The 23,685-nt window shown below is 39.0% G+C and overlaps 1 protein-coding gene across 3 annotated transcripts in view; it reads right to left on the reverse strand.

The window, feature by feature from the left end:
- LOC103893370 (microtubule-associated serine/threonine-protein kinase 4) overlaps positions 1 to 23,685 on the reverse strand; it is a 175,890-nt gene that overhangs the window by 78,853 nt on the left and 73,352 nt on the right. For all 3 annotated transcript variants that reach the window (XM_019470261.1, XM_019470260.1, XM_009272469.1), the window contains exon 2: positions 4,717 to 4,805. In XM_019470261.1, coding sequence (XP_019325806.1) covers positions 4,717 to 4,777 — 61 coding nt within the window. In that variant the 5' untranslated portion in view covers positions 4,778 to 4,805. The remainder of the gene's footprint in view (positions 1 to 4,716; positions 4,806 to 23,685) is intronic.

The raw sequence follows: 23,685 nt of genomic DNA on the forward strand, positions 1-23,685 counted from the left end.
TGCCACTAGGGAATGAGGGGGGCGGGGGGGGGGGGGGGGGGGAACAGGTAGCTTAAACTAGTGGTCCAAATAAAACTCATCTCAGGTTTGAAATGCAAGCAAAGGTAACTAAGTATGTATTTTGCCTGTTCTCCCAACAAGCAATGAATTAATGTAGAAGGGAACAGGTTGGTTGTAGATCCGAGGGTGTCCTCACAAGGGATGAAAATACTGACTTCAGATACCTCTGAGGCACTGAATTCCCAAGCAACGCCAATAATCTTATTAGGACTATAACAAGAAGGGCCCAGGATAACACTGAAGATTATCAAGATGAAAATTAATAGAAATTGATCCTGGGTGGATTTTGAAGAGCATGACAATCTTGATTCCCTTCAGCTTGAATAGCCTATAATAAAGGGATAAGGACATGCAATAACAACTAAGATGGTACAAACCTGAAGTCAAGAACCTAGTCCACTTAAATAAGAGCATCTAATGTAACTATCTTCAGTAAGGGCAACAGCAGGCTCTCCCCAGAGATGGCTGGAGTACCCTAACAGTAGGCAGTACAGTAGTGGGATACAGTACCCTAAGAGAAACAGATCTGGCAGAAAAGCATTGATAGTATGAAACTAGAAGCCAAAATGATTTTAAAAAGGCAGGAGCAATCGGGGTCATGCATAATCTATCCATCCTTCCATTTGAATTACTCAAACCACAGCAGGTTATGTCCTTCATTTTCCTGTTTCATGGAATCAGGAAGGTGCCCAACAAGGAATCTCTGGGCACTTCCTTTCCAAAACCAAAGCAAAATGACTTCAGAGTATGTCCAGACCTTGAAAGTGGCCTCCGAGATCTCCCCTCCAATCTCTTACCTTGAAGCAAATGTGATTGTTTTTAAAACTATGTCAGAAGATAGGCCGTGGCAGGGCAATCTGATGCCAGCCTGACATATCAAGCCCAAGTTCAGTTCATTTTCCAAGACATGGAAAGACAGTAAAATGTAATCTTGCAGCATATGGACAGAAACAATTGAATATCGTAACAGCATTTTAGGCCAGAAATTAAGTATACATCACTATGTCCAAGCATATTAAAATAAGTCCCAAACCTGCGTTTCCAATCACATTTGAAAGAGAACCACAAGACAGACTTCTACTTGAGCCAGGACCCAGCTAGCTGATAGATGAACATGTTCTGACTCTCTATGCTCAAAATAGCTCATCTTCCTATTGAAGTACTACAAAGGACCTGTAAAGCACTACCTCTCCTCACTCCAGAACCAGAAAAAAATTCTGTATTTTGAACAGGGTCCCTGAGGTCCCCAAGGAATGGGGAAGGTAAGAGAAGGGACTAGAGCATAGTAAAGTGCAACTCTCAGAGACCACGTCTTTTAAGCGCTTTTGATTTTTTTTTTAAAGACTCACAGAAGCATGTTAGGCTTTTTCTAAAAGGGGAAGCAAGGTAATGAAGACAGACACAATAGAAACAAGAGAAAAATGCAAAGATAATAGCTCTCAATGCCTGTATAAAAATGCTGAGAAGATGAAACAGGACAGAAGCAGCTAGGAAAGCTGACAGCCTGGGTTTGCTGTAACCTCTCTTTCTCCTACAGTCAGGAGGACTGCTGCACAGAGCAGAGAAGAGAATGACACATCAAAAGGTGCGATGTGAAGGAGCTCAATGTTTTCAATCCCACTTGTACTTGGAAGAGTCCTCAATGGCTCAAGTTCTCAATCATCAGTTACACTCAGCCCCTTGAAAGACAGATCCAAGAATCAGTCTTCTCCTTTGACAACCCAGTAGCAAACAATTGTGCAATGTTGCATGAAGTTAGATTAGCTGCTAGCATCCAAGCAGCCTAATCTGTTGCACCTGCACTCACCTGGGCAGATTCCTTGCATGAAACTGAACTCTTAACAACATGCAAGAAAAACTTTTCTAGAGCAGGATCTCTCCAATGTCCTCCATATTCTGCACAATCTTACTAGGACATATTTGCCAAAAATGCATGTTATTACCATGCTTCAGGCAAGGATAGTCTAATGAATAAACCTGTTTTCAGTGAATGCGAGCACTGATACTTCGCTGCACATTTAGCTTGCTCCATCCTCCTCTAGGATTAGAAACTATTTTGTTTCTCTCTCCCTCTTCTGCTTCTACTGTTTCCTCCTCCAACAGCAAACACTAATAAGAAAGATGTGAAGGTATTAAAGAGGGTCATCTCCAGTCCCTATGAGACTTGAAGCTTGTCATACATGCTCCTGGCAGGTGGTCTGCTGCAGGCTGCAAAATAAACACTTCCGATTTAGAGAACTTTTCTAGTAGAATCTCACCATTCCCAGCTACTTTCCAGATGTAGTCAAAAAAGACTCTAAGATCATCTAGCTGGACAGGAGATATACCAGGTTCTCTCAATGGAGTCAAGGAGGCCTCTCTGACTTGGAGTAATCCCTCCCAGTCAAAGACTGCCAAGAGGAATAAACCCAGCAGACCATACAGCACACACTGTCTCTTGTCACATCCTCCTGCTGCACTTTGCAAAAATCCAGGCCTCCAATACAGGCCGCTACAGAGATCAGGGAGGTGAGTCGAGTGTGCAGATGCCAGTGCAGGTAACACCTGGTGGCTCTGACAACACAAGAACACAGCATCACTAAAAATCCACAATGTCTCTTAAGACCGAAGTTACCAGGGATTTATATACATTAAACACTTGACACACTGAACTCCTACTGTATATGTAGATGAAAATTCATAACTTACGTGGCTTTGCTGTGCTTTTAACCATGAAATTTGCATCTTTTTTTATTTGCGTGAATTAGGATGACATTCACAGTGATTCAAAGTACAAATTTAAAAAAAAAAAATTGCCTACCAAGTCAATGCCAGGCAGTATCTAACTGATCACTAGACAAAGCAGAAAACCTGTCAAGGGTGATTCTGAGCACGCTTTAATTTCAAATTGCCCCTTCAGGGGACTAGTCCAGGCATACTAGGCAGCTGAGCTAGGAGCCAATGGTGGTGCAAATATTTACTGTAATTAACTATACATAGAGGCAAGCTGATAACAGAGCCGGCCATACACATGCACATTTTCATCGCATACAGGAGATTTCCTAGTGCTGCTGAAATGTTTGGCACACATACCTTGGGAGAACATATCAGTATTAAGAGAACCTACTGTATCCTGGGTAACTGGAGAAGTTGCCAAATTTCCACAATAGGTTTTTGAATACACAGTACATACTGCTGAGTTTAAGGAAAAGAACAGCTTACACTTAACCTGTCTTAATCCTTATAGTATCAGTTTTCCACCTTCAGAGCCACTTGTCAACAGCTGTGACATGAGCAATATTATTCCCCTTTTATGGTTTGAGAAATTGATTCAAAAAGATGAAGCAACTTGCTGAAAGCACGAGTCCACTGCCAGATAGGAACTCTTCAGCATTTATCAATACACAACCTATATTCAGGTGCCAGGTAACATGTGCTGGTCACTCCATACTTCTGAAGGCTGTTAGGCAACATTGGTCTAAGCCATCAGTTTCCAAACGGGAGGTACAGTCACTCAATAGCAGCAGACATGCTAGTTCTCACAGCAAGCATTGCTATTGCTTTCATCAAGTCAGCACAGCACAGTACAACTAAAGCCTCTTTCTATGGCGATCACAGATCCCCTGTTCCAAATGGCGATTTCTGCATTTGGGGGAACCAGAAAGGGATCCCAAACATTCCAACATTTCACTTTTCAGTTTTAAAATAGTCTGCACCATGTTTTTCTTTGTTTGTTTTAAATGCTCTGCTGCACTTGAACACTTCACAAATCTTCCTGTTGTCTGGATTATCCATTATGTTGTCTGGATTCCTGGTTGTGATAGCCTGCTGCTCAGAGTGAAAACCACCACCATATTTTCTCTAATGATGTTACTTCCACAAGAAAACTGGAGATGCCTTAAAGTCACCATCCCTTTCAAAAATTCAACTGAAACTCTGCACCTTCTCTTTTAGCATCCATCTGAGAGCAGTTCTCCAAAGTATTCGGTGTCATTGCCTACACAAGGATTGGTGTGGGGCTTTCACTTTGGCATGTAGTTACAGCCAATGCCCAAAAAACATAAAGGAGACAATAAACCTTTGAGGAAATGTGTTTTGATATGCTAAAAATGTTCCTTTTTAAAATGAAGACAATCATTATCAATAAAATATTTATTTATGGACTTTCATTCAATCTTTAAGTGCTTCAGGTGCTTTAGAAGCAAAACAAAATGATCACCAATTTATTGCCCTGTAAAGTGAAGCACTGGAATTTCCAACAACGTGCCTAACACCACAAATCCTAGGGAGCAAAAGCACTAAGAGTAGAACATAATACCCTGCTCACCGACTCCACTACCTTTACCATGTGTGCAAGCTATTTTATACCCTTTTCACAGTCAACTAGGCCCAGAAAGGGAAGGGGGTGGGGGGGCAGCAAATGTGTCAGAATGCAAGGTGGGGAAATGAAAAATAGCTACATCATCCACGTTAGGTATTTCTGGACTGCTTCTCATCATAACATAGGATTTATGGATCCAAACATAACAGAAATTTGGATGGAATGATACGCAACTTTCTGCTATTACAAACAGTGGAAAGAGGAGTAGTGGGATAGAGAATTTGTCTGTTTTCCTCTCCTCATATAGACATTTTAAGAATTTAATAACAGCAGTAGTAGCATAGATATAAACTCACCTGCATGAGCTGAGAGCGGTGAATGAGGCCGAGGCAGAGCTGGAGACTGGCCATTGCCCATCAAACTCTTCCTGTTGCTTGTTCTACAACTGTGTGCAAAAAGAGAAGAAAGAAGACATTAGCATCAGAAATACAACGTGTACCACACATGGACATTTTGAGATTCTGCCTCTTTGTTGCTTCACTTCCCAGTCTCCCATTAAAAATCACAGCTATTGTTTTTGTAGGCATGTCCAGGAAGTCTATGGTCATACTGGATAATGGCAAAGACAGCAGTTTCCGAAGAAAATGTACCATGGATAATTTTCAGGCTTGCGCATTTGCTGTTCTGTGCGAAGACCAGCATTCCCCTGTAGAGTCATTTACAAAGTGTTCTTCCCTGACTGAAGCTTGTTTCTCTGCCATACACTTTTTATAATATACAAAAATATACAAGCATAATGTGAAAAACAGTCTCAAGCTTAGAATCACCATTCAATGATGAAACCTACTTCTGTTGCATGAACTGTAGCTCCAAATCACATGCCACGAAGAGCAATGATTTATCAATCTGAGAATGATACAATAATTATAAATCTAATTATTGAGATGAATTTCACATCTGTGCCTTTTGTCAACGGAACAGATGATGTCTAAGAAGATGAATGCATTTTTTTACTCATACATTTTTCATCTGCAAAGCCACTAATTTCCCATATCACAAGATCATTAGGCGAGATAAATAGTAAATTAACGCATCTATTAAACTTGGGAAAGGAGGTATTTTTTTTAAATACTTCATACAGTTTTTAAATATTTGTTGGCAGAAGTGTTTTTCTTTTTTCCTCTTTCTGCTATAATGAATATTCTCACAAACGCAAATCCCCAACACTGCAAACATTCACGCACAAGGAAAAGAGTATCTTGAAGTCAGAGAGACCATAACTGTGTATAAACTTAAGTGCATATGCTGACGTTTACAGCACTGCAATCAGAATTTTCTTTTGTAAAGGTTTAGAAAAACTCAAAACCACTAGAGGAGGAAAAATTCATACATAAAACCATTTCATTAACACAGTGGGTTCCAACAGAAGCAGATTCAGATCATATCTGTAGATGCCTCCAAAGGTGAATTTTGTAATGTTATGATCTCTATATAACAGCCAGAAAGCAAGACTGATTAGTCTTGATATGGTGTAAGTTGAATAAAATGCAAAAGAAAGGATGGCGTTTAATAGCATAAACAGCTAAGTAAAACAGATTCAAAAGTAATCCAAAGTAATACTGAAAACAAGGAAAATAAAAAAAGAAAAAGGCAGCAGAAATATTGAGTATGAAAGCAGTATAGAAGATACCTGCAACATGCAAAAAAAGTCAAACACTAAGACCACTCTCCTCTTGAAAAAATGTTTTGTGAAGCAGCATGAGTGCCATTGCCAACTGTTTAATGGGTTAATGCAAAGTTCATTTGCATGAATTACACAATGAATTGCCGTATCACTTAATTATTAAAATCAATTAAACAATAAGTTAACTCATAAGTATATACTTATTACTGCAGATCTATGTAAGAGAAGAAAGCATGAAATGATTGCAAGATTCACATTTACAGCACTGGAAAAGTCAAAACTTAAGCATACACTGCAATTTCTATTCCCTGAATAAACAGGGAGAACTTTTTAAATGTGAAATTATATACCTGTGTTTTTAGGCATCTGTCTAGATTAAGCTCAGCTTTCTACAAGTATTTTTAACATACTCAGCACTTAATCTACTTTTTAAATGAGGGAACTTGAGCAAATACTCCAAATTTCATTAGACAACAATTTCAAAGTCATATTGTTTCCCCCCCATCTCTAAATTTTGTCCAGCTGAAGAGTCATATTCAATTCTTCTCCTATCTAAGAATGGTCCAAATTCTTCCTTTTGGCTTCATGCAACGTCACTGCATTTTTGGTAACTTTTCTTGTATCATACTATGACAAGCCTCATTTTATCTGCTACACTTGTTTTTAAAAGCTGGAATAACTGTTTCTTTGCAATTCTCCAATCTAAAATTGAACCCAGTAGAAACTTTTGGTATTCCTTAGACATTCGTTAAAGGACACACAGATTGCATCTATCCACAATGATGTGACGGTATCACTACAGCATCTGTGGTGCAGGCTGGGGTTAAGAGACCCCGTTATGTGACCTTAAAGCAGCTTTGCGTGGCTGAAGTTTGGCATCTAAAGGATCACCACATCTCCTCTCACAAGGAGGGAATACATTTTAAGCATCTAATCCCTGGGTATGTTCTCAGCAAAACAAACATTACTTTCAACAAGTTCCAGGCACCCTTCACTGATTTTGCTACAAAGATCGTCCCAGATACAGGTTTATGAGTATTGTTTGCCCTTATCTGTAGAAATTGAGAGTTTTATCTCTTTTGCCAGAATTTCCTATGTAAATAAATGACTGCCTTGTATTCACTTTTACATTAAAATTCAAATTTCACATTCTTCAGGTGAAGTTAGTGCAATACCTTTCACAAATCATTATCAAAGATATCTAATTCAAGTTATCTTGATTTTTTGTGGGGTTGTTTTTAAGAATTATTTCTGGGGAGTATGATGGCATTACCTTCAATATCAAGACCTTACGTAATGAGAAAACTTTCCCCCAACTGCCATTTCAAAAAATCTTTGTTATTTGCTCAGATGTGGCTGTAGCTGTATGGAGAATTTATCTTTTATCACACACAAATGAAATGTTCTATTGAGAAACAGAAAATAAAAAACATGAAGTCTCCTCTATTTGTCTTACCAGTACGGTAAGATGCAAATCACTGCATGAAAGGACAAATTCATCCTAGAGCTCTCGCTGTAGCTTTGTTTTTTCGGGTCTGTTTCACAAAGATTTTGAAACGATGTTATCCATCCTGTATAATCTGTGAAACACAACTCCTTCCCCAAAATAATACTATTATAGGACAGGCTCTTTGTGGGTGAAAAAAAAATATTCAGGGAACCTTGAAAGATGATCTAAGCTGCTAGCACACCGCAAATGGGAAGCAGGGTCGCACTAAGAAGTATCAAAGCATTACTTACTGAACTGTATTTAGCCTTGAAAGAGCAATCTTCTGTACACAAAAGAATCTCTGAAGTTAAAGCCATTCAGCAGACAGAATCGTTTTTCCTAGGTCTCTGAACACAGAGTAACTTTCCCCTTCTATTGTCTTCATAAAACTATTATTCTCCCATTCAAATCTGACAAGATAAACCAACTGATAAGAGGCAGCCCTGAAAGAGAGCTTCTTTGTCTGCAGGAAAGTTATAGCAGTGCAGGAACAGTCTACAGGGATTGTAACTTAGGGAAACATAAAACTTGGTAAACCACAGAGCGCTACACCCTCAAAATGCAATTCTCTAAGCCTTGGATTTCATGTTGTGATCAGGTTGCGTGGCACAGAGAAGAGACTAGCAAGCCAGGCAGCAGATACAACACAGAGTTTAGAGCACTGAAAAAAAGGAGAAAGAAAAACATCTTTTTCCAAGGAGAAGAAGAGAGTAGGGGAGAACAAAGGAAAAAAAGATCAGTCACGTTCAACAATAATTAAACTTTGGGGTGCACAGAAAACTTGAACAGAATAGAAAGTTTACATTTTTTGCCCTTTGTCTTCTCTACCCCAGGAAGATCCTTCCTGGACTTCAGTCTGTTGCCCACAATTTAAAGTGGCAGTCCTGGATCTGGAAGTAGCTGGCATTACACTGTTATCAGCAGTACCCTGGACTACTGGCACTGTTCCTTATCTTGGAATCCAATTCATAATTTCCTATTTGGTTTCCAAATCCCCCACAGACAGGTTCTGCCTTACCTCCTGGCTCTCCACCACTGACAAACCTGCCCACGCACACCTCTCCTCCCTATCCTGACTTCTCACCACGTCTCATTGCTGGGGAATTCCTCCTTCACCCCAGCACCAGTATCAGGCCAAACATACTAACCTCCGAGTCACTTCTCCTCCTCCAGCTGCTACAGATGATCAACGCTTCCCATGAGAAGTAGTCATGATAAAACAAACAGAGGACACTACATAAAGAGTGCTTTGTGCTCAACTTTATTAATCATAAAGCAAGGATGAACTACAGCTGCTGAAAGATGCAATCCAGTTGCATGAAGCTTGATTACCTTGCTCCTTAAATAGCCACAATTCTTCCCGTATCAGGCAAAAGCCATTTGGGCAGAGATGACAGAAACTGCTAGATTGAAACCAGCAGAGCACAGGACGAAAGTACTAGTATGGCCATTAAAATGGAGCTACACTCCACAAGCTCTTGGAAACACTAAATAGAATAAAAAGTTGAAGCAGAAATCCAGTTCTTCTAGGACAGGCAGTACTTCATCCAGAGCTGAAATATTAAATGCAGGTTTCCTGATAAAGTAATCAAGAAATGGCAAAAATTGCGAGAGGTATGCACTGAAATCTAAGTTTCTTCCTCAGAATGAGGGCTAATATGTGAGCAAATTACTGGCAGTAAAGGTTAATTGCTCTGGTTTTTTTCCAAAAAAGTAGGGAAAGAAGGCTATATTGACAGAGATTACCACTTGCCATGTTTTTCATGGGAAATTTGGCATCTGCTTTAATAATTTATAATTATTTAATTTCAACATCCTCAATTATTAATATTTACACTTGTAATGAAGATGGATTTGGACTGTAAGCTATTATGACAGTTCACCAGCTTTCACAAGCTATGCTGAGCACAGCACTACTCTGCAACACAGCTTCTTAATTTTGCTATCAGTGTAATACACTGCTTTAGCTGAAGGTAAAGATTAGAAGGGGACTCCTCCTATTTTAAGAGCGGCTGCAAACAAAATGTTTTATTTGCTAATACAAGTGCAGAGAAAATAAGCTATTGCCATACCCAGAATGCAAAGCCTGACCACATAGACACAAAAGACTAATAATGCAAGACCAGCACTCCCATAAAGGCTCTAGGGATAGAAAAGGTGGTTCTAATTTCTCTGGTGTTAAAATTGCATAGCTGAAAACTACCTCAGGAGGAACATGCTGTCCCTAGCAAGACTTCAGAGGTGGCCACTTTGTTTATACAGGAAAGTTAAATTTAAGTTATATTTCAGTTATCTTTACCTCGTTATGAAGCTAGCTAACCTATTACTTCATAGTTACTTCTTATCTTCATGAACAGCAACACTGAAGAGTCAGTGTACGCAGCACTGACTTAAAAAAAATTAAAACATTTAAAGTGAGGAATTTAGCTTTTGTTTTAGGTTTTTTGTTTTTATTTTGTTTTTAAAGAAAAAGAAGCCTTTTGCATTAAAAAGCAGTTTGGCAAGTATTTCCAAGCTCTCCAGAAGCCAGGCAAGTTCTGTGGTACATTAACTCAAATGAATGCAAAAACCAGCTGCCATGAAGAGATGACGCACACTGATACTGCAGCAGCTTCCTTGTCAAAAGAAGCCTTTAACCTTGTATTTGATGAAGCATCTCCTGACCTAGAAAGTCAAAGTAACACATGACCTGCAGCCAATTGTAGTTTCACACCTAGATCGCTTTATAAAAGAAAATGAATCAACCAAGAATATTCCTCTCTATATATTATTTGTTGCTGCCCTGTTCTACCCTATAGCTAAGAGAGACTGAAGAGTAAGGAAGCAAAGGTTTACAACTTTGAGAGATATTTCCTGGACTGAAGTAGGTAAATTCTCAGGGTGCTACAATCATTGAGAAAAATGTGCAAACCATCTGAATGCGAGTGAAATATACCTCAGTAACACCCAGAATTTTCTTTTGTTTCTTTTAACGGCTTTCGATGCTCCACACTCATATCCATTTAGTATCACCTAGCATTATTTTCTAATGTATTTTTACTAGATTATATGTCTGCATATATACTTTCCAAATTTGGTGCATGCATATAGATATGTATATAAGCATATACATATATATTCATATTTATATGTATAAAATATATCCATATATTTATATATAAAAATATATATATAAAATCTTATATTTAAAACATTACGCATACAGCCAAACATTCTTTTTATTATATATCCCACTCTCTGTAAGGAATTATTCCGTATCAGTCTTCAACGAGCTGGGAAAAAAAAGGGTCTTGGGATTTAAATTTTAACTGTTGTAATGTAGGGATTCAGGTTTTACTCTTGTATTTAAGGTTCAGTCAACTTAACCGAGGCCAGTTTTAGTCTGAAGAAATGAGAGTGCTGTCAAAACATAATGAACATGACACACCAAGATGAAGTACACAGCTGCTGGCAGCCCTAGTTTGGCACAGTTTGTCCTGAATCTTTGCAACACTACAGTGAGCATTTCAGTTTTGGCTACTGGCCAGGTATGCATGGACAGTAAGCTAAGGGTCCTCTCTAGGTACTCACGCATTTGTGTCCAACACCTTTTTCCCTGCCATTACTACCACCTACCAGCATGCCACCATGCCACCAGAACTTCATCTTTCTGCAACCATACAAAAGAGGATACCTCAGCCTTTTTCTTCATCTTTCTAAAAAAAAAAAAAATCTACAAGGAAATAAAATTTAAAATTCAACCAACTGGACGCACAATCACCCTCTGCATGGACTGCCTAAAGGGTTCAAACGCATGCAAGAAGGCATCATTGCAAAAATATCTGCCAAGAAAAATCACAGAATTGCAAAAATATCTGCCAAATCTCTGCTGTTCAGACCTGAGGAAGACTGTCACAAAGACAGACTTCTTACACTGTAGAAGGCCTCTCAGTCTCCATCCCTCCAGTGTATTACAAAACAAATAAACAGGTTCTTCACTAAGCTTTCTCAACCGTACTTGCTAACTCGATATGTGTTCAGTGTATTCAACTCCAGTGACTGCTCTCACTTTTACTCTAAGCAATTTTGATCCATAATTTTTCTTCTTCTCACACAGGAGAAAATCAGTAGTTTCAAGAAATCTGAATCTCTTCTACAGAAGTAAAATGGTGTACTTCTATCTGTTCTGTTCCTTCCTAAAACAACTAATTCAATTTTAACTTGTTATAGAGATGAATATTTAATTATGTAACATAAAAAAGAGTATTAAGCTAACTACTAACTCCATAGCTGTACAATATTTGTAAAATAGCTGCATATAAGAAAAAGTCTGTAATGCACACAAAGTGGGCAGGCAGCGGAGAGCAGACAAAAAGAACACTCAGGATCATAAACCAGCCCACTGCGCAATTCTGCTTCATTATCCACAAAATGCAGGTTTTGCATCTTCATATCATACAACCTATTGAGAACACACTGATGAGATCATTTAAATCCCACTGCTTCTTGAATTTCTTTTTTAATCTTATTTGTGTTCTGGGAAAGGACATAAACCAAGTTACTAGGTGAACAGCATGTTTGCTATCATACTGATATATATAACTAAATTCCTCAATGCACAAGTATTACTCTTTCAAAATAGGTAAGTAGGAAGCTAGTACCATAAGTAGAGGAAAAATACACAGCGCTGGCCTAAATTATGTTTAAGTATGATTGTCTTTATTCTACATAATTCAGGAGATGCAAAAAAAGGCAGAAACACCTCACTGGAAAAAAATAATAATAATCAGGAGCCACAGTGATGGGTTTATAATATTTAAAAAGTTCTATCTTAAAAAAAAAGTGTCATACATCACACCTGTGAAGATCAAAGCGTCAACAGTTTGGAGATGTTAACCAAATGAAGTAGTGCCTTGACTTGCATAGTAGATAACCCTGCAGAAACCATTTGCATTAGACAAGAAATACCCTATTTACTGGAGCACTGCCTGTCAAGGCTGCATCACAGACAGGAGGTTTAAAAACACAGGTCTCACTGCGCTCTTGGCCATCCCCAGCAGTTTGGCATTAACACAGATCACTCCAGATTTTGACTCTAGACTACAACCTCCCAGTGCATCTCTTGGGATAAGAGGATACAGCCAGATACTTCTTATCATGTTGTGGTGGTCAGACTGGGGGCAGGATGTTTCTCACTCCGACCCCTTGCTTGTTGTTAACAGCTTGGGAGAAACTGGGGCAGTGTGGGGAGCAGAGGGAGGTGAGTCAGGGCTGCTGGATGCCGTTCACTGCTGCTGCTCCCTCCCAAGCCTCCACTCCACCTCTGGCTGGAGTGCTCTCTGTCAGGCTGTAGTGTAGACACTATCACAGGTGGTGCTTGCCGCTGGCTCTGTCCCCAGTTCAGGAGCTAGGCTGGTGCCCCGTGGCTGCTGCTGCTTACAACACCAAGAAGTCAGACTCAGGCGAGGAGGTAGCTGGGGGATGTCCTCCTCACCCTTCCCCTCCCAGCTGAAGTTAAGGTATAGAGCATGAGCCTTTTCCACACTTACACTGAACAGAGCAGCCCATCTACTGGCAATTTTTACCCAGTCCGGCCCTTAAAAAAACCCCAAACAAACCCAATAAACAAACAGGTCCTGTTCCAGCCGTATTTCCTTTGAAGAACATCCATCCAGACTCAAGAACTAACCACAGCAAATTCCCCAGGCCATTTCAGTACTGCAAGGGAGCCAAGCATATACCGTGAGCTTTCTGTAACTCTGGTTGAAACTGAGGCCAGCATAGTTCAGAATTAAGATAAAACGTAGGAGTGTCTCCAAACTACAGACAGAAGACCTGTTTATCCAGATACCTACCACAGTGAAACCCTGTCCACCTTCTCCCCAGCTTTCTCATTCTGTTTTCCACCTAGACCTACCACCTCTTGGCTTTCTTTGCTTTTTCCTTGCTGGTGGTTGTTCCCAACAACAACAGCTCTGAGCACCACTGTTCATAACCCACCATATATCATGGAATTAGTGGGCCAGAATGATAAGCCAGACAGACCTCCTCATAGCGTTGAAAGCATTCCCCAAACAGCATGGAGAGTAGCTTTAGGGAGTGTTTCTCTTGGCCAAAAGAGTGTGCATGGTGTCAATACTCAATAAAGTCTCAAAGGGTTAAAGTCTGCCATGGTCTGAAATTATCACATGGTTATACATGCGGCCAGCCTAGAAAGTCTGGTGCCTCGGTAGATGTCTAGGAGGCACCTCAGAAACAACTGATCCATTTCCATTTGAGGGAAGGCAAGAAGAAATTATTTAGTCTGCTCTGCTTCTTGCTACAGAAGTTGTGCTTCATCTTCTTTTCAACCTCCACAATTTGTTTGTACCTGTCAAAATAATTTATGTTGCCAAGGCCACTTTCACATAAAAGGTATCAGAGGCTTATTAAAACAAAAGTCTGCACAGTACCCTTTATCACATAAAACACTGTCTGCTCTGCACTGCACTCCAGAGACTCTCCCCATGAGAAAATCCACTAAAAGACAAACTCTTAGAAATATTTTTCCCCACATTATTTCACAATTTTTTAGGACAGTTTTGAGCTGTTTTTTTAATCCCTCCTCCCACCCCCTTTTCCTAATAATCATGAAGAAGTACAACTAAACTAATCATATCCTAAAATTCAAGAGTAGGAAACTGGGAGCTGCCTGAAATAGAGATTTTACATGGTTTCACTTTCAAACCCAGTAGTTCTCTTCTGGTTTAACCCCTAAAATAATTTATATTTATACCTGACTCCTTTCTCCTATAATTAAATAGTAACAATTCATTTTTACTCGAAAGAGTAGTGAGTCCAGACAGGACTGCTTCTTTCCTCCCTTGCTACATTTGGTAGCTCTCAACCTCTCAAAACTATGAGGGAGCACATGATGATTAAATGTGTTGTCTTTAAACCTTTAGCAAACATTACCAAAGACCTAAGGGGTGAACGGGTAAGACAATGCCGCAGCAATGCACCTGAATGAAGAAAAACTACATTCCCAGATCAAACCTACTAGGAACAAAAGAGTCGGAATTTTTTTATTCCTACCTGGGCAGGATCCTAAAGCTAAAAGACACTTTTTCATATCAATGTTTATTTTCTGACTGAAAAGTAAAATACTTGCAGACTAACTGCTAAATAACTTACTCTCCCTTGCTACAAAGGATCTAAGACATTAAGAAAGTTGCTAAAAACTTCTACAAGCCATCTGCATCTTCATTTTCCTATTTTAAAAACACAGTTGTGCAAATTATAGCTTGTATTGGATCTTAAAAGACTTTGATTATTCCTAGCTCATTGTCGATGACTATTCCTGGGAGACTTCTGCCTTTTTTAGAGTCATGATTCTTCTGAAACTGGTAGACTTAACTTTTTAGTTAATTCACACCAAAAAAAGATAAAGATTATAGCTCCTCTGTAAATAATCACATCCAAAAAGCAAGCCGCATGCATGGTGTGTGCGCGCACCTGTACATCTATAACTTCAATTTTCTGGCAGAAGGTGGTCTACAACAAGAGAATGCTAGAACAGAAAAATTAAAAGAACACTGAACTAAATTTTCGAAAAATGTTGTATGAGCCTCATTTCATTACTCACTACTTCAGTGCAACTTTTTCACGGCACTACACAACCAGGACTAAACAGAACAAAAGCAAAATAGAGTTTAATAGGACAAGAAAATGAAAGAAATTACATGATATTAAAATAAAAGTCTGTAAACTCACTCAAAGGAAAAATAAGAAAAAAATAAAATAAAAAAACCCTTTCCTTTGTCTTCTCTCATAAATATCCTGACCTCACCTTTTCGTCTTAAGAACAAGCTTAAGCAAATGATTCAACTATGGCTCGTTTTCAAATTGTGTTACTCAGAGGAGGATCTTTGCCTTAGACCTGAAAGATGTGTATGTGATTTTTAACACAACATTTTTGGGAAGGCATGACACTAGTCCAGCTCTTAAATGCCACTGTTCTCTTTGGAGACACTTAGTTGATGACACCTCCACCTTGACTGGCAGAGATGGCAGCCAGTATACTAGAAAAAGCCCTTCATCTCTCCTGTAAAAGGTGCCATAAGCATACTGGGGACATCATATTTCCAGTGCCTTGGAGGAAGCAGATACACTCATCCACAGTTCCAGCCAAGTTGCCCCAGAGCTTGCTGGACTCCTCACGAGGCAGCAGGAGAGCTGTCTGCCAGGGAATTGCCACCGCTGCTCTTCAGCGTGGGGGAGCTGCCCGGCTCCACTTCACAGCTGGGCCTGGGGCATCCCTGAGCTGGAAGGACTCAGCCTCCATCACCTGAAAAATCACTTGTGGAATAAGAAGGTGCACAAATACCAAGCCAGCAAACCTTGATGACTCTTGCACCAAAATTCCCTTTCCTACAAACTTCACATCTTCAAGAGAAACACAGTCATCAAAGAGATGACAGCCCACACATGCACGGGCATAAGCAGGGTTCACCTGTATTCACCAAAATCACTGCTGATCCCACCTAAATACATAAAGCCTATCACCATTTAAGAAGCAAATGCTTCACACAGTTTTGAAACAGAAGGAGGGACACTGAGTGCTTCCTAGTGAAGGGGCATCTTCAAGCCCCCCCCCATGTATTCCTGCCCAACTGCCAGGACCACATGATCTTTAAAAACAGCTGGAATGATGGTGAAGTAGTACACCTGCACGAGCTCCTTAATTCAGCAGAACATTTCTGAAAGTAGTTTCTGAAACAACAACAGAAACAGACTTCCTTTTGTTGTAGCAGGGGGGTTTGGGGGGGTTGGGTAGGGAAAAGCATTCAAGAATGCTAGTCACCAGCAGACATACTCTCCCAGTAACAGGGAAGTCCAGAGCACCACCATTATTTAACCTCTTGAGAGCCAGAAGTGAGGATACACATGCACAGATTGGAAAGCAACTGCAACGATGAAGCACAGTTGCTTACTGAGCATTTGACACATGAGGAAAATGAGCTTCATCCCTTCTATGGCACTTTGGCATTAACTGCAGTGGTTTATCTCTCTCTCTCCCCCCCTTTCCTCTTACATATAAGAGAGTTGCCAAAAATTTGCAATAAATGCCTAATTTTCAACTAAGCAATATAAGTTTGCACCCTTTCTTTAAAGGAATTAATGCAAATAACAGGAAAATGGTCCTGTTCCTTTTTATTTCTGAACTTTTAAAAAGTTTTTATATAACTGAAGTATCACATCTTCCATACAAGTAATAAACATTTTGCAATTAATATTCTGTACTGTCTTTTGCTTGGACATAAGTAGTCAGTAGCGTTTAAGCAGTTAATACACTGGAATTAAGGAAATAAAAAAAACACTTAAAATAAAAGTCACTAGTTAGGACAAAATACAGGTATTTGAAAACTATGTCCTTTACTGGTTAGGAGCCTGAATATGAACAATCAAGCAGGAGACTTTCAACCTGAAAACTATGTCTGTTTCCATAAGACCTCTGGCAGCACCACCAGTGCCCCGCATTTGAGCGTGCACACATTGACTGCAGTTCAGAAAATTAGTTTGCAAACAAAAGACCCCCTCTCTTTACTGAGACCCACATTCTCCTTCCCTCCCACTGTCAGCTGACCAAAAGTTTTTAATTAAATCATAATTAAGCATCTAGAAGGATTATTGTCCGGGGGCAGGATCCTTTCATTGTGCCCATTCAGCTGTTGGTATCTGTTAAGCCTGCCAAAGAGGGCATCAATTAATGCCAGCCATGGAGGCTTTCATGAAGAGGCTGTTCAGTAGGAACCGTCCATCTGCAAAGTCATGGTGAAATGTAAGTGACCAAACACTCCATGGTCACAACGTTAAGACATACCTGCAGCCAGCAAGGTGGCATTCCCCATCAGTCATACAGAGCTATAACAAATTGAAGTCTTTTTGCCCTTCGAGCTCCCAAACACAGCTACATCCCTTTAATAGCAAAACAACAAATAAACAATATAAAAAAACCTGTATGTCTGCTCTTTCTTTTTTCCAGGTGAAAACTGAGCTTATGTAGACTAACAGTTGATTATTATTTTTTATTTAACAAAGCTTCATGAGAAACTTAACAGAAAAAAAATGAAATATGTGCTGGCACATAGCTGACACCATTTACAAAACTACAGAAACTATATCAATCACTTCTTCCCACCACAAATTTTTATTAGATATAGTGTATCTACACTTAAGAGTTAGCTGTGTATCTATACTGGTATAGTTACACAAGCATATTCTCCCTTCTACAGACGTAGTTACACCATAGGGTAAAAGTCTTTTACTGGTTTAGGTTTTCCCAGCTGGAAATAAAAATGAGCCATGAGGATACGAACTGTCTTTTTCAACTGTAATTGTGTACTAACAAAGCTATGTCAGCAAAATTAATTGACTAGCTATAGCTCAAACAATTACCCCTGTATAAAACCCAGTATGTAGACTAGGTCTAGGAGCAAACTTCAACTCCACGCAGCAGTACACCTACTGAGGAAGGCAATCTATTACACATGCAGACCACACTGCTTTGCTGCAAAGTCACGGTGAGGTAATTGGAAACGTCTGAATAATCTCCAGTGAAGCAATTCAAACATCTCCAGGCATAGTCATCAGCGGGGATGACAACACAAGGCTTCTGACATCCACTTGCTCTCTTTATTTTTTTTTTTTTGTTGGTAATGCTTAATCATCAAGCACCACACAAGCCAGGAAAGATCAGATGATTTACGTGTTTCAGTTTGCTGACACAGACCTGGCACTTATATATACATGCACATTTATACTATTAAAAATAGTATGATGCAGTATTAAAAAAAGTTTCAGTGGCATACGTTTCAAGTGACCGGATTACTCAAACCGTGAGGTCAGAAACAAATTATCTAGGCTGTCCCAAATAAGTACTGATAAAGCGTTCGTGTTACTCTACCAAATGTTCCCTTCCCCCTGACATGCTATGTCACTTTAATGATTCAAGTATCCAAATCTCTGAACCAGAAATACTGTACAACTTTAGAACCCCTTAAGCCTATCCAAGATAGGTTTTCTGGAGATCAAAACACAATAGTGCTGGATTGCAATCTCTCATACAGGCTCTGAGAAGAGATGACGCGTTATCCAGGCAGAGGGGAATTTTTCTTCTCTGCAACGGTATACTTCAAGCTCTTTCCCACAGCTGGTGACCCAGCGCAACTGTAACACAATCTGACCTTAAATTTATCCACATGGTTACGTCTAATGAAAATCTGCTGAGTGAAACTGGAAAATGAGTAGCATTTTCCTAGCAAAAAACCCAGTATGCTTTCAACACTACAAGTCTGCAAGTAGAGCTCTAGTGAAATGAAATGTACCTCCAGGAATCAATATGGTCCACAAAATCCATCCATACTTTGTCTTTACCAAAATTTCTTTCTGTGAGTAATGTTTTACAGAAACTTGGAATTTTCAGAACCAAGTAAGCTTGATTTCTCATTTGTAGTTCTGATCACTTCTGTAGCCAATAACACCCTATTTTCTCATGAAAATCCAAGAACACAGAAACAAGGCAAAATGGCAATTTAAAATTAACTTTTATCCCTAGTATACTTTTCTATACTAGACTTAAATCTATACAATGATACAGTATCCCACAAGAATATAGAGAAAGGACTAAGTCCATCTTAAACACAGCACAGAGTATACAAGCAATTTATGAAAACAAATTTTGCATATACTTTGCCCTGTAAAAATATCCACACCAGGAAAGGAGTATTTTACTACCAAAGTAATGTACTAATTGCTCACAAATAGGAGTAGGTCACAGAGGATTCATGAAAGCAAATGCCAGTGACTCAGTGTAGAAGAAAGAAGAAAAGGAAGAAAACGAGTGCAAGGATATGATTTATAGTGTGCAAATAGCTACGAGCTAATATTGTGAAGAGGAACAATTCCACAACGAAGATTTGTTTAATTCACCCTGGTGTGTCAAGAATGATGAAGTATCACATAAAATGACTAATAAAGCAACATCCACTGTAGAGACAAAAAAGCAAGCAGTGATAATTATAGTTAACATTTGAATTCCGAACACATCAGTTAACTTACTGTCCACAGCTGTGAAAGCCTACAACCTACCTGACACAACAGCAGCAATAGCTTTAGGTGCCAGATCTAGCAGTGCTGCTGGCAGCAACAAGAACAACCTGAGATGCTACAGGAAACATTGCCTGTCAAACTATGCAACACAGGATGGCATACGTCTGTATTAAAACTTAACTGTTTAAACAGTATCTGCTCCAATACAAGCAGGATTGCAGGCAAACTACAGGAAAGGAAACCAAAGTGAGTGTGTTGTCAACTGTTGTAACTGCATGATGTAGTACATGCAGTTACTCTTCAAGTTCTAGCTTCTGGATTCATACAATGACCCAAGAACTCCAAGTTTTCAGTGTTTGAGGGTAGGGTTTTGTTGTTTGTGGTTTTGTTTTTTGCTTTGGGGTTTGTTTGGCAATTTTCTTGGAAGTTCATGTTTCACGCCCTATTTTAGCAATGGAGAGATTTAACATGAACCCTAAACATCTAAAAGCAGACAAAAATTAACTCCTATCCATGAACACTTCTGCATTAGAAAAGAAAGTGCTAAAATCTACACAGCAGTAAAGAATTCCAAATAAAACGGAACACTGGCTTGGAGACACATAACAAAGTTTAACAGTGCAATTTGGTGTACAATCTGTGTTTCTTTACACATCGATCCCTGCAAGAATTCTAATGTTACATAGTAAAAAAAATCTCAAGACTTCATAATCCTGCAAGAACAGATCTGCCTGGCGCTTTAATTTCAGTTAAAATTCCACCTTGGAGCAGCATTGTCCAGAACAGCAGAGACATGATGGGGGAAAGAGTAAATCTGAAAAGGAATTTGTGTCAAAGTTGTCAAGGAGGAGAGTTGGAACTCTCTTACAAAAAGCTATTTTACATAAGTCTTCGCTGTTTATAAACTGCTAATTACAGAAAAGCTGTTATCTCAGACATGAGCAAGGTACTTACAAGAAAAATTGGAAAAAATCTCACATTTTTTCTTCCAGGGATCACAACTGTTTTGAATTAGAATTTGTGCCTATGAATGTTGGATTTAGACCTAAGAAACACTCAAATTGTCATTACACAGTACAATGGGATCCATAATGAACAAATTTCCCTGTTTCCTCAACTACATCTTGAAGTACCACAACAGCACATTACGTTCCTCAAATTCTCTAAGACATACTACTATGCTAGCAATTAACTCTTACGTGGACAAGCTGAAACCAAGACTATCCATATATTTCTCTAAGCTGTACTGCCACGAGGTTACACCGTCATCATTCTGAGATTCACATCAGTGATTCCACCACATAAAGCAGTCTTGCAGATTACCACTCATCTTAAGCAGCGTGGATGAAGAGAACTGAAAGTTGAATCTACAGTTTAAGATGAATTCAGTAGTTTTAACACACAACTGCTCTGTTTCACTGAAAACTTGCTTTGGCACAACTTCCACATACTGTCCGTTTGATGTAATGGAGACCGGTTCAAGTGGAACTACGACACATAGCATTCTGTGATCTTCTAACCTTCTCAGTAGTAAGGAAGCACATGCTGGGAGTTTGAACATTAATCCTCCATTTCCTGGATTTTGCAAAGTAGAGGTCCCAAACCTCTAATTTGGTTCAGTGGTTTAATCAAACATTAGACTTTCTATTAACATAAGCTCTAGCTCAGCTTTTCAAATAATCATTACAAATGACCTCAAACAGACTATGTTCACCTTGAAAGCCAAAAGTAGGCACACATCTGAAAGACAAAATAATGTCAGCAAAAGCCACTTCCCCAAATGTCTTGAATATAAAAGAGTAGAGACATTCTTTGGGATTATCCTTTCTTCAAATCATAACTGCAAAAATTACCACTACGCACATAAACAGATTTTACCTTTGAAGACAAATTAAATGATAAAGCATTCACATGAATCAGTGTTAACATAACCACATGCTTTTTAATAATCTCCCTTCTACAAATGCATAAGTACACATTAAATCAAAATGATTTTTCAGTCTTTCAAAACCTCGAGAAAGTCTGTGCAGGTAATGGTAGCACACAATTTAGAAGGGCTGGACAACTGGTTTGATGTACATATGGGTGTGTGACCAATTAAAAAGTGACTGATTGTTTTCTCAACCTAGCTTAAATTGATTACAGAGCTCTGACTTGTTTTTATGGGGATGTATAATCTCTTGCCTCATTGTGACTAGCATAAATTTAGCTGATACAGGAAAGTAATGACAAGGAAATTTTAAAAAGTGACCAATAAAAAACCCCAAGACTCTAATTGGTAAACTGGCATTCAACAATTCATATTTCCTCCCACAATTTGGTGAAATAGCAATGTAACCTGATCATCTCTTCCTTCCAAAGCGTTGCATTAGATTTCACACGATTGATGAGACTGTTTTACTGTTTGACACAGATTCTTTATGTCTTCATATTCTTCAGAGAAATAGCCCTCTTAGTTTTTCTTTATTCTTTTTTTTTTCCAGTAAACAAACTCAAAACACAAGAATAGCAGCTTCACACCTGTTGGACACAGGAGAGGTACAGTAGTATCATTTTGCAAAAATCTGCTAAACTCCTGAGAGTTTCTTTCTGTAATACTGAAGCTGGACTGAACATTACGTTACTGATACTCATAGCTTTGATACTGCAGCTCAGCAGATAGCCACTGAACCATCACGCGCTCAGAGCTCTAAAAACAAGTTATGGTAATAATTCCAGAAAATACTATTCTGCTTTTAAATTCTGACTATTCAGTATGTTATATTAGCCATATCTTTAAAACAGATAATGTAGTCATTCTTTTTACTGTTACACAGACTCTTTATTTCTTCATATTCTTCAGAGAAACAGCATACCTTGCCCTCTTAGTTTTTCTATTCTTTTTTTTTTCCAGTAAACAAACTCAAAACACAAGAATAGCAGCTTCACACCTGTTGGACACAGGAGAGGTACAGTAGTATCATTTTGCAAAAATCTGCTAAACTCCTGAGAGTTTCTTTCTGTAATACTGAAGCTGGACTGAACATTACGTTACTGATACTCATAGCTTTGATACTGCAGCTCAGCAGATAGCCACTGAACCATCACGTGCTCAGAGCTCTAAAAACAAGTTATGGTAATAATTCCAGAAAATACTATTCTGCTTTTAAATTCTGACTATTCAGTATGTTATATTAGCCATATCTTTAAAACAGATAATGTAGTCATTCTTTCCAAAGGACAAATTCTGGTCTTCCTAGTCACTAATGTCTCCCAGCGCGCTTTATCAATGTAGGAAAGTAGAAACATGTCATTCATTGGTGGTGGAGACAGGAATCATGCTGCAATGTCATACAAAGCTACACGTCATGTCCTTTATAAGTCTAGCTTTAATAGTCCAAATGCCTGTAGCCATATCACCTCGTGCTGCGATTTTGTCACATCTCGGCTACGCGGCATTAGGCTAACTAGATGCTGCAGGAAATGATGATGAACTCTGAGTCACAGCTAAGCACACACCCCAGTATGGTGCTGCAGGGCACAGTGCTGTTTTGCAGATGAATCTGGGCTGCCAACCACGTGAGATCATTAGAGATGACTGCTTTTGGTAAGCGTAAGGGTAGTCAAGCGCACACTTGTGAAAAAACCTACTGAACGTTCAGAAACCCAGATCAATTGAATGTGTTTTCTTCAGTCCTAGGTCTTGGGATCTTCAAGATCCCAACAAGCTAATTAAAGAAAAAGTTTAATCATTTTGACAGAGCATTTGCGTTAGGCAGACCCCTGGTTACCTTACGCTTTTCTCTACCAATGCTTAATTTAAAACCAACATGTCTTTCGATGGAATCAAGCTACTGAAAACTACCCAAACTAACAAAAATAGGTCTGTTACATACTATGTACACACAATTCTACCATTCAAGAGAGCTTATCATCACTGACAATAAAGTGCAATGAGGATGTTTTGAGACTAAATTTAGCAATACATAATTATCCAGTTAAACAAATCAAATTCTTATCGAATGACAGGCCAAGTATAAAAAGTAGGTATATTATACTGATAAGCTCTTCAGAAGGTTATCACCATTGAGTATGCAAAGAGAA

The sequence above is a fragment of the Aptenodytes forsteri genome, unplaced genomic scaffold (assembly GCF_000699145.1).
Source record: "Aptenodytes forsteri isolate BGI_AS27 unplaced genomic scaffold, ASM69914v1 Scaffold92, whole genome shotgun sequence".
In the NCBI taxonomy this organism is placed as follows: domain Eukaryota; kingdom Metazoa; phylum Chordata; class Aves; order Sphenisciformes; family Spheniscidae; genus Aptenodytes; species Aptenodytes forsteri.